At 27.0% G+C, this 12,652-nt stretch overlaps 1 protein-coding gene across 1 annotated transcript; it reads right to left on the bottom strand.

Annotated features, from left to right (window-relative positions):
- Positions 1-3,082: 3,082 nt before the first annotated feature.
- LOC147806760 (neurofibromin-like) lies at positions 3,083-12,229 on the bottom strand. Its single transcript, XM_087168641.1, has 4 exons — positions 12,149-12,229; positions 6,564-6,680; positions 6,383-6,487; positions 3,083-3,451 (listed from the first exon to the last, which is right to left on the bottom strand). The coding sequence occupies exons 1-4, from the start codon at positions 12,224-12,226 to the stop codon at positions 3,410-3,412; spliced, it is 342 nt and encodes a 113-aa protein (XP_087024767.1). The 5' UTR covers positions 12,227-12,229; the 3' UTR covers positions 3,083-3,409.
- Positions 12,230-12,652: the final 423 nt, after the last annotated feature.

Raw genomic sequence — 12,652 nt, 5'->3', positions numbered from 1 at the left:
AAGCACAACTTTTGACTTCAAATGAGTTTACCGCAGTATAACCATATTTCTTGGTCGTTTAGTAATAAGAGTTACTTATTCGCTATACTAAAAATACTCTTCAAGCCATTTAGTCTCTTTTAGGGGGTAAGTGAAACTAATATCTTCTTTAAAATATCAAATCTCGCAATTTATGTAAGCATTAATTATTTAACGTTGTGTTATAAATAAAAGTTGAATTGTAAGAGTTTTTTTTTTATATAATTAAAGAAATTCTGCCAAAACTTTCTTATAACAATATCACTCGATTTTTTAATGAAAGGTCAAAGATTTATATGTTTCGAAGAAATTTAAAATTATCAGCTTCTCCTAATTTTTAATTAGCGCAACTCTAAAATATTTATAATACATTATAAAACTATTGAGTTCTACTGTGCCTTTAGTCATGCTGCACAAAATATCCCATATAAGAACAAATATATGCTAGTCTAATTCATAAAGAGTTTGTGACCGTCATTCCAGAGGTCAAGTTATAAGATGACAGCCGCTTTAATATTATCATACTATTTTGTATAAATTATAGATTGGCTCATACGAAACGCTTGCGCCTGCCTATTTGACCGCTTTATCTTGAAGATTATAAAACACAAGCGTTTTTAAATGATAGTTTTACGACTCTCAGACAAAGTGAAAATTATTTGAGGTTTGCTAAACTCTTAAAATATTTTAAACAGACAATTATTTTCCGATATAAATTAAACTTCGTCTTGCTTGAATAAAAATCTTGACAAAGGAAAACTATGGTTTATAAGGTGTTTGTGTTTCATTAGCAAAATAAGTTTTGTCTCTATATTAAATACTAAATAAATCTATTGTTGCCACCACTATCATTTCAGAAAATTTTTACCGAGCGCACTTTTCTCTGTCATAACTCAAAAACTATTAAATGAAATTTTACACACTTACAGAAAAATGTTTAACAAAATCTTTTATCAAAATGTTGGATTAGTTGAGTTGTTATACGTCAAAGATGAAAATCGCTGTTTTGCGTCGCGTAATTCAGTTTAGTGAAAACTGTTAACAAAAGAATTGTGATTGTGTTAAATTCAAACACTTCTACAGTTAGAGAAATTGAATCACTGGTCTCAGTTTGTATTTCGAATTAGTTGTAGAGTTATTAAATAGGTCATATCGGCTGCATTTTGGATTTTTCAGTGAAAAGGAAAAATTAATAGCAGCCACTTTTGACTAAAAAAATTTTTTTTTCTTATTTAATAATTAACCCTTTCTAGTGCAATTTTTATACTATCCCGAAAGGTCAAGTAATATGATTTTTTAAAATTTATTTGGGGAACCAAAACCTATTTAAAGATTTATTTTAATTAGTGGACTCGATGCTAATATTGACGCATGCTATGTGTGATGACATCAGTAAGAGGATAAATTCCTGCTTTTTTCTTTTAATTCATTTGCAAGGAATAATTTTTCACTTCTAAATTTTAGTTATTTGAATTTGTAAACATATCTAGGTATATGCGATATTTAAAATTTTCCTTCAGGTGGAATTTGATTATTTAAACATACTGATTTACTAACGGGAAGAAAAAGTTCTTTTCAACATTAAACTAATTCCAATTGAGTTTTTATTTTGTTTTTCCAATTTGAATTTTTCATTCTTTATTCTAAATTTGCGTAGTTTTGAATTTCATTTTTTAAGGTTACATTTAATAATCGGGGGTGATGGTGAGCCCATGTCAAAATTCCGGAAAATTTCTTGTGTTCATAAAAAAAAGGAGTTTAAATAGAAAAAAATTTAAACAAGGTTTTTTACCTTTTTCTCAATATTTCTTAGTTTACTTAAAATATACTTATACATACCTATGATGACCTGGAGAGGTAATTAAAATTTACAAATATGTCTTTCTTCTTGAGTTTATGATTATAACAACTATTTACTGATAAAAAATTTATATTAATCATGAATATAAGCTTATAAAGTATATCTCTGGCTCTCCCTTACAAACAAATAAAATAAACTGTGTTAAGTTCCGCCTTTGAAAATTTGATTTTCGGAAACTTCTGTGATCAATGATTTTTTGAAACGTCTGGACATTCGATCTCCGGGAACTTCCGGATCACTGTTAGCGAAAATTCCGGATTCTTTCCGGAGCACAATCAACCCTGAATAATTCAAACAAAGAATAATTAAAAGAAAAAATGTATTAAAACAATGCTTTTTTCGTATGAATTCCAAAACCTTATAGAAAACTGAAATACATAAGTACTTCTAGAATTCCTCTAACTCAAGTAAAATAAAAACTTCAAATTGTATCATTTTCTTGGACGTTTAACATGTAGCAGCATGTGTTTCGATGGTTACCGTGATGACAAAAGAATAAATTCCCATTTAAAGTGAAAACATGTGCCTTCTTTTAACATTTTAAAAGCAACGCTCTTGGTTCTTTTAAAACATTATTTAAATCTGCAAAACCTTTTTTTAAAATATAAATATTGTAATTTTAGTGTTTAACAATTTTTCAGGCAGGTTAAGTTAAGATTTTCCTCACATAATAAATTAATCGCTTTCAAGCATTTAACTTTTGCTTTTTTTGTATGTCTTATAATTTTTCTCGTTTACAGAAACCATAATTTTCAAATATTTATTACATAATTTGCTAGAAGCAGTTGTTAGATATTTTGTATTTAACGATATGATCGGTTATTTAGAGAGTAAGTCTCTCTTTATATTGCAATTTATCAATTTCTAATATGTTCAGAATTATTAATATCTGATATAATATACAGCTTATCTAACTAAGCATGATTACTTGTAATAAAGCTACAAAATGAGAAAGTGAATTCCAATTTGATACTATCTCACATAAATTGCGTATAAGTTTAAAAAGGTTTTTTTTTTTGTTCCAATAGCAATTTAACTATTACATCAATAAAATTAAGATGCTGTTAAATTATTATATTTCAAGAGTAATTTAGTTTAAAGATATTCTTTTTTCAATACCTTATTTCATGTTTTAGGGGTAAAGTAAGAAACACACACGTAATACATTTTAATTAAATTCACAAGAATCAGAAGATTAAATATAAAGTATAAATAATAATAATAAAATTGTAAGTATAAATAAAATTGCAAGTATAAATAAAATATAAATAAACATTTTAGCAAGTTAACTTGGCTGCCTTTACAGTTCTCGTTTACTTCTTCGAAAATAATCTTCTTTCCATGGAACTTTCTCACTCAAACCTCCCGGTGACGTGAATTGTTCAGCATCATAACATGCGGCGACCCTTTCAGTTTCTAGAAGATTCTAAATATTATTATTCTTTCATATGTAGGAATAATGCGTAGGAGAATATTTAGAGTACGTTGGAGACTGTAACGAACACGGGTGGCGTACATTCAATTATAACATCATCTTCTAAATGGTTTTGCGACACTCACCTTTCCAAGATCCTGTAATGAAAGTATAATATTTTACCTCTTTATAACATGCTTTTAAAATTCATAATGTTTGCAAAAACTCTTGTTTCTTATTCATAGAGTAAAGAGACAAAAGTGACTGCCATACCCTCTCGAGACCACCATATTGTGTGGTCCAAGGCTAAATGCTTTCTCTCTACCGTAACTGAATAAGGGTACTTTTAATTATACCATTAATCTCTTCAAAATTTCACGAACAAGTGTACTCGAAAAATCATTTTTATCTTTACCTGTAACATTAGTACAATAATGATCTATTTGAAAACCATTTAATAAATTATATCAGAACAATTAAACATGTATATGAAATGTTGACCAAATTATTATGCCAAAACTTTTACCGTTAAACCATCAGTTTCAAATGTTTTTTTTTAACTAATACAATTATTTTTAAAGAGATGTGAACTCGTAATTTATTGTTTTTTTTTTGTCTGATTAAATGTAGTGATTGTTAATATGGCATTATTACGCTTGTTCAAAAGACTAACAATTTTTTTATGTTTAACTAATTACTCATAAAATTTAATTCAATATATTTTTTCACAATACCCTGAAGTGACTTAATTTATGAAATCTAAAAACGAATCCCCTAATTAAACTCTAATCTCAAGTAGTATCCACATTTTTCTTCTTCTAAAACTTGGCAGACGAAAGATAAATTAATTTTCTCATACTTCAATATTTGTGTTTGGTAATTACATTCTTTATTATCTAATAACATCAATAATAAAAAAAGGACCGATTCCTTCGAACTTATTAAAAGGTGTAAAAAAAGATTTCTCTCATTCTAACTTTTACTGTACATTTTATAGTTTTTTATGCATTATATCAGTGGTTCCTGAACTTTTTTGTCCCGTAGACCCCTTGTCATGTTTTGCAGTTTAGGGTAGACCCCCTGCTTACCTGATATTGATTTTTTGTAAATTCATCAACTTCAAAAGTATTTTTGACAGCCGGTATAGTGCTACTCACTATGAAAGATATAAATTTCTAACTGTAGTGAAGTGTAGTGTGAAAAACTTAAGAAAAAACACATGCTAATTTTATAAATTTATTAATTAAATTCAAACTAATTTAATTTAATTCATATGTAAATGGAATAAAATAGTGCAGTATAAAACCCCTATTAATATTATAATTGCGGAAATAAGTTTGCATGCAAAATCGTAGTTGTGTATTGTCGGTCTATTTATTACGTTGTCACGTAAAAACGAAGCAACAAATCTCAGTGATCTTGTGCGAATATAAAGTTGGAAGTGTTAAAGAGTTGACACAGGCTAGGCTACAATTTACTGCGGAAAAAATACTTTTTTGTTACGAAATAAAATCTTACACGAAGAGAAAATAAAAAGATACGCTGGGCGGATCTGAAGGTAAGTGCAAATTTATCATACATCAAAAAATAATCCTAATAACTTAAATTTTAATAAAATTTTTACTTCATAGCTACTTTTATGAATTATGAAGAATGTAGATAGATATATATCTTTATAAGGTAATATATTATTAAATAATATATTTTAAGGTAATGTAATAAATAGGAATTTATTGCAGTTTTTTTCTTATCAATACTTTTTAAAGAAGGGTTATTTTTCAATAGGTGGCACAGACAGAGTCGTGATGGCACTGGGGACAGAGCTTTCTCCCACCAATGAGGTGAACAGGGTCCGAATCCCGTCGATAGCTGGTCGATACGAATTCCGCACCCGGCTCGCATCGACCCTAGAGCTGGCTTTCGTTAATAAATTATTGCATTACAAATTAAAATGCTTATTAAATCTTGAGAAGGATATTAACACAAAACCTATAAACTAGACAAGAACCTATAAGAGAGCCGTGATGGCACTGGGGACGGAGCTTTCTCCCACCAATGAGGTGAACGGGTATAGAGTATCTGCTACATTTTAGATTTTCAAATCCATGACTAATTCCAAGAATTTTTCATGACTTAACGAAGTTACTATTTTCTGTGACAAAAACACAACACTAAATTAAAAAAAGCATTATAATAACATTAATTGAAATGATAGATATAACCAAAACTGTAATACTCTGCATCTTCATATTTATAGATTTAAAATTTAGAAACCAGAGTAAATAAAGAGTTGAAGCAATAAAATAGCGGAAAAAAATGCAAAAGAAATTAATTATTTTTCTTTTTTTCTGCAGAATTACATTCTAAAGATACTTTTCTTGTTCATCGGAAAGGAAAGAAATACTCCTGATTTTTCTGTTCCCATTTAGGAATAAAAAATGTCATCAATAACTGGCTTGCTTCAGCTAAAATTTTAAATTGATGAAATAAAAAAATAATAATAAAAAATTCTGAAATCACAGATGTTTAAAAGATAATTCACTCTTGATCCCTTTTATTTAATTTTTAAAAAGAACACCATAATTTTTAAAGAACATGATAAAAACATTTTATATTTTAATAAAACATGACAGTGAGTGGGGATTTTGTTACACATTCAGACATTCGAACAATTGGGGGGAGGTGTAATATCCATTTTGAAAATAAGATTTTTCGTCGACTTAAATCCACGATTTTTTTTTTAAAAAAATAGTTAAAATCATGACATTTCATGACAAATGTTGTCCAATACCGTAATTCATGACTTTCCATGATTTTTCATGACTTTCCAGGTGCGCAAATACCCTGCATTTGCCTTGCCAATGAGGTGAACCAGGTTCAAATCCCAGTGGTGGTTATTTGATAGGAGCTCCTGGATTGTGTTTGACCATAGTACTGAGGTATCCCCAGCGATAGACAGATCATGTGCTAGAATTCATTTGTTATCAGGCTAACCCTAGGAGGTTTTATTCCTCATATAACACAAATGCAAGCTAATTCTATTTCAAAAAAAAGTTCAGCAGCTAACATTTACATTAAGAGGTGCTTACCATCAAGTGAATTATTAAAAGATAGCGAGTTAAGATAGCTAGATCTTCCCACATCAAATGTTGCTCTAGTGTAGGAGTTCGGGAAGTACACGTTTTTTCAATAACCTAAAATAAAATTTGAAGGATTCAGTTGAAAAATACTTCTTCACAAGTAAAAAGTAAGAATCATTCCGGTACTTACTCTACATAATCGGCCAATAACTTTTAATGCAACTAGTTGAACATTAGATGAGGCTAATGCTAGGGCAGTGTCGGTCATTATTTCGGACTGCGCTGAGAGACCATCAGTAACACTCCTCTGCAAAAAGAGCAATGGTTATAAAAAAATTCAAACGCGAAAATATGGATATTATGTAATCTTGAATTCACAGAGACAGCAAATTGATTACAACTAATATTAAATCGGCACTTCTATCTCAATTTAAATCCTGATGAATATATAATATTTTTAACGCAACTTCCACACTAGATAACCAATAAATACAATAGATTGAGAGAAAGTGAAATAATTTATTACATACTGATTAATTAAAATTGACAGATAATTATAATATGTGTTAATAATCGTAATAATGAATCGCCATTTTTTTAAAAATCAATTCATATTTAAGATTCCGTTCATTCACGTAACTTAAATGCTTTTCAACTATTTAAATTTCACACTTAATAAAAACCAACATCCCTTAATATATCTTATTTCAAGAATGCTCTTATTTGAAAAATTTCTAGGATATGTCTCTAGGCAATAATAATATAATGATAAATGACATTTTCAAAATGCTTAGAAGAGGTTTTTCGGCAATAAGATTTTCTGCACAGAGCTGATATTAAGTATATATCCAAGAAACTTGTAAAACACCTATCTGAAAATGTTACTAAGGTAAAGTTTGAAGTAAAAATACTACCTAAACAAAATGCCAACTTTTAACTTATGTATGGTGTTTTCAATAGGAATGTAAACAATAACAATCTCGAGCTCGGCACCTACTCTAGTTCCGGTTAAAAAGTTTGCAGCTGCTTACTACACGTTATTCTGATAGGCGATGTTTTCAAACGGATAATTTTGTTTTCAATAAAAGAAATAAATTAGATAATTTCTGAGCTCAAATCTGCCGTATTTCATAAGATATTAATGTTAGCATGTAATTCTGGGGAGTTTAGAGTGAAAATTTGTTTTAGTTATTTTGTTATTTATTATTAAAAAAGGTGACATGGTTGCTTGAGTTTGAATATCTCGCTTTTTTGGCAGTCTTGATTTGGCCTCTTTCCATTTGTTTATTACTGTTTGTTCGTGTTGCAAGCTGTGTCCCATCTTACGTTGGTGTTAACCCTTTTAGTATTGTAAACACAAGTATTGTTAGAATTGTAAACATAAGTAATAAGTAATCAAATACATAGTTTGCAAGAATCTTAAAACCAAATGATGCCAAATGCCTTTAAAATACAACTGAAACAGAAAAGTTTAATACAAACAATATTGCTAGCATATTAAAATTTCATATTTAAAATATTGTACAACAATCAATTAAACATTTTTATTTGAATATCGACAGATTTTTATTTGAATATAGGCTAATCTGTATGTTTTTGATGCATCATTATTTATATTAATTTGTAAATGATTAAAAAATAAACAATAATATGGTCTATTCAAAATGGTGATTATGGTGAATGTAGAGCTTTGATTAAATTATATTTTTTCAATAAATTCCTGTTAGAAATAATCTAATGCTGTAAAAATTTAGTTAAACTAAAAGAAAAAAAATATTTGACAAATGTTGGGTATGCATACTGACTTTTAAAGAATGCTATGTCAAAATATTTGGGGGAAGGGGCGAACTATATTTAATATATAGTTACAACTTTGAAATATGTGATTTGTTAGAGAATTCTCCTTCTATATGATTTTTTCAACCATGAATTGATGATTTTGAATTCTCATAGTATATTTTTACATTGATGTTTTTTTACATTAATAAAATTTTAAAATAAGCAATGGAAGAAAATAAGCAATTGTTTATTTAGCACTTTTCGCCACTTTTTTTGTTGGCTTGTCACAAAGAGTTTTGCAGTTTGAATTTTTTTCGTTGCAATGATAAAGATAAAAATAAATTTTTAGTAAACAAGATTGCCATGTTAAAAAAAAATTATTAATTAATCAATTACATTTTAGTTAAAACCATTACATTTTAGAATGCTTGAAATTTTATTCACAAGTCGAACACTGTTGTTACATTATTTGAATTTCCTGTTTAATATATTGTAAAATGATGAGTTAAATATCTTTATTTTCATTTCATGAATATAGACAGATGCTTTTGTTGTATGATTAATCATATTAATTTATAAATGATAGCAAATAGTTAAAAAATAAGCAACAATATGGTCTATTCAAAGTGTGTTTACATTAAATGAAGAACAGTGCTTAAAAGGTAGTAAAATTTTTATCTATGAAGTTTTTAAAAAAAATGTGAACATTTCCTATTGGCTCTATGAGCTTATACAATGTACAAAAATATTTTAATAGTTAAGTGTCATTGTACTTAATCTTTTTTTTAAAAAAAATAATAATAATTAAGAAAGAATAAAATTATTATTTGAAAGTGAAGTAATTTTCTATTCTTGCTCGGTGATACTGAGATTTTTTGGTGCAGGTATTGTTACGGAAATCTACCCATTAAATTGTAAACATTTTCAAATGAAATGATTTAAATTTTAAAGAAATATTCAATGCTTAATAGTTTTAATTTTACTTTAACTAACTTGATGTTTTCAGTATAAAGTAATGTAGAGATTTAAATTTAGTGTTTTCAATGTAAAGTTAACTTTTTTCTCTTATAATTTCAGCTTCGTCTGCTGGATAAACAAGCTTATCTACCAAGAAGGTGCTATTCATTTTTGAGCTTGGGTGCTGTACAATGCAAACGGAAATTAATATTCTGGTAGAAAACTGGGAGCCATATATTCGATCCTGACAGAAAATAAAACGACTGGAGGTTCTCTTTAAATCTGCCGGAGCTGAAAGTTTGAAGAAAGGTGCATCCCTGTGCGAGTCATCCTTGCTGTGTGTTTGTGTGATATGCGCAATTGTTGCGGACCATTTTATAAAATCTTTCCACAAAGCAAAGATTTTCAGTTTATTGCTCTGAAATATAGTTCAGTTGCTCAAAAACAAAAAATTGAATTGGAGAAAAACTTTAAACTGTATGAAATTACTGTAAAGGCTTGGAATTTTTTTAAATTTAAAAATAATAATAATTAAAATGATAACTCATGGTCCTACTGTTGCTTTTTGAAATAAAAATAAAAATTATTTTATTTAATTACAAATACGTGTTCTTAACTTATATTTTAACAAAAGAATATCGATAAGCTTATATTAAACAATGATGATAAGAATGTATTGCTTTTATAGTTGAGTGAAGTTATATTTATATTGTATTTTGTTTTAAAATAAAATAATTTAGTAGCGAAATGTTTGTCATGATTTGATTTAATTAATTTTTTTATTCTTAACTACTGCATTGTGTAATTTCTTCTAGTCATTATAGTTATGTTTAAGTATTATGAAAATTCAAGAAATTTTAAAGATATCAGAAGCAATTTTATTTTAACATCATTGTTAAACATTAACTCTAACTTATGAGCAATTATACTACTAGCATTGTATTTATTACTTCAATTTTGCAGTTCAAATTTGAGATAAGTGTATATATATTTTTATGATGTTTAAATTAATGTAATTGTAAAATAATGATAATAGTAAAAATTTATTTGGCTTAATATTTAAAATTTAGCAGCACATTTATTTACATTATTGTAAAAACAGAAAACTTAAATCAGAGAAGAATCTTGTTTAAATTTTTATATATAAGGTTCTTTGCAAAAGCAACTTTTTTAAATGCATAATATATATATTTTTTAAGGCTAATTCTTCATAACGCATACTATATACTCAGAGAAAAACGAGGAATAGAATTGTCTTAATCAAAAATTCATTTTGCTATAGTAACTATCTCAAAAGAGTAATTGATTGTAGGCAAATTTTGATCTTTAATACTAAAGGCAACTTTTAAAAGATAATGTAAAAAATTTTATTATTTTTTCGTCTCATTCTTGTATGCAATTATATGTTTGTGCAAATTTAATTTAGATAACACATAATATTTACTAACAGTTTTGAAACTAAAATGTTATGTAAATTTTTTGCTAAGATTGTCAGTTTAATCGAACATAACACCTTTAAATAATTATCAAATTGATGAAAATTTCTGATGTGCCCATAAAAGTTATTTTAACATTATAAAAAATATTAGCAATTTTCATGATATTAGTTGCTTTCCCGGTTTCATTCCCTGGAAAAATTTCTACCTTGCTTTGAAGTTCTGTTCTTAGGTGTTTTGCTAAATAAAATTTCAAATACTAAAGGAATAAAGTTACGTAAGTATTTCTCCATTTAGCAATTCCAGTGAAAAGAGAAGGGGAAAAATATGTGTAAATTTGTTGAAGTAAGTAATCTGAATATTTTTAAATGTTGTTTTTTATTGTGTCAATTATTACAAGAAATGTCCACTTAAAAATCAAACAATTTTAATATTACAAAGGGAAAAAATTTTAAGTTTAAATTTCCACTCAGTTCAAATGTAAATATATAACTTGATAATTATATAGTGTGGTTTTTATTATGTAATTTCAGAATATAAATAATGAATGATAATTGTGAAATTACACATGGCTGAAGTTACACATTTAAAAAATATATGTATTACAAACTAACAAATTAAATTGAGATTTTGATAAAATGAGCCCAGTTTTTTTAAAAAAATTAAGAGTACATTTTAAAATTGAAGACTTAAAAATTATTAATGATATAAAATTTGTCAGAAAACCCATTGTATGAATAAAAGAAAAAAATATCAATAAAAGTTGCAATAAAATATTATTTCCTAATTAAGTTTGAAATATTCAAAAAAATCAGCTGAACATAAGATATACTTTGGAGTAAGGAGGAGAAAAATGGAAGGTAGCAGAATTCGCTAATATAATTTTATTTAGTATTTCTGTATTGCTAAGTAAATAATGCATGGAATGACATAAAACTATTGTTCTGTGTTTTACTGCTTCACAACAATACAGAAAATTAAGAAAAATTGTATCGCCGAATTATTCTACTACCATCCATGTCTTCCTCTTGCTTACTCCAAAAAAATAAAAAGCAAAGCAAAATAATATCAGAAAATACGAAATCTAATATTATATAGAATCAAAACTAATGCAAAATAATATTATGGCGAACGCTAGATAACATAAGTTTGCATAGAATCCAATATTATATAATGCTGAGCAAACAGCGACCTCTTGTATCTTTCTAATATTAGAAGTTGTGCAAGATAACGTTAGATTTTGTTGATTTTCTGATGTTATCTAATATTAGGTGCTACTTGGGTTATTACTTTATGATTATTACTTTATTCTCTATTCTAAACTAACCTTTTTATGGATTATGTTTCTATCACAATGCTTAAAAGAAATATAATATATTTAGTTTTAGGCAACTGATATTTATATTTAGTTCTGCATCAGTAATCACTAAACAAGTAAATTTTTTTGGGAAGAACAGCTTTTCTAAAGATAGTATAAATGTAAATCATTTGACACTATAACTGCTTATAATTTTACTATTTAGACTTTTATCAACACAAATCATACATTGGTAATAACCGGAGTTTAAAAATGCTGCTAAACGAGTATCTAAATTTATCTTACCTTAATGAAACTATCAAGCACTGTAACAAGAAGATCAGATACTTGACCTATATTTCCCCATATCTTTGCTTGCCCCATATCTTTGCTAAGAATAAGAAAACATAATGTGAGTCTGAATAAAAGTTTGGTGATTTTTAAGCATAGGAAGTAAATAATAAAATTCCAAAAAATAATTACCTCTACTTCTTTAATAAAAGAGTAATTAATTTGTCTAAAATCATGGCAACTCTTTGACGTTTATTATCATCATTATGCTTGAAAAATCTGTTAAATAAAGAAATATGTTTTCATTTCAATGCCATTTTAAGATTCTTTTCAATATTTAAAATATAATGAAATCGGTAAAAAATTAAATAAAATCAATTATAGGCTAAATTACATAAAATAAAATTAGCAATTTCAAAAGAGAATGGAATTATCAATTAATAAACATAATTTTTAATACATAAATATTTGTAAGCATTTAGTTTCATGAAAGGATGTAATATACATTTATTTCACAAT

The sequence above is a fragment of the Parasteatoda tepidariorum genome, chromosome 7, assembly GCF_982258835.1.
Source record: "Parasteatoda tepidariorum strain Cologne lab strain chromosome 7, Ptep-v5.0, whole genome shotgun sequence".
In the NCBI taxonomy this organism is placed as follows: Eukaryota; Metazoa; Arthropoda; class Arachnida; order Araneae; family Theridiidae; genus Parasteatoda; species Parasteatoda tepidariorum.
The sequence above is the reverse complement of the archived record's forward strand: the minus strand, read 5'-3'. Positions and strand labels throughout refer to the sequence as shown.

Excerpts from the sequence above, each read along its gene's own strand:
- LOC147806760 (XM_087168641.1), bottom strand. The coding sequence starts at position 12,226 with ATGGGGCAAGCAAAGATATGGGGAAATATAGGTCAAGTATCTGATCTT. Across the intron at positions 6,681-12,148 it reads TGCTTGATAGTTTCATTAAG|AGGAGTGTTACTGATGGTCT; the intron begins GTAAGATAAATT and ends CTCTTTTTGCAG. Across the intron at positions 6,488-6,563 it reads TTATTGGCCGATTATGTAGA|GTTATTGAAAAAACGTGTAC; the intron begins GTAAGTACCGGA and ends ATTTTATTTTAG.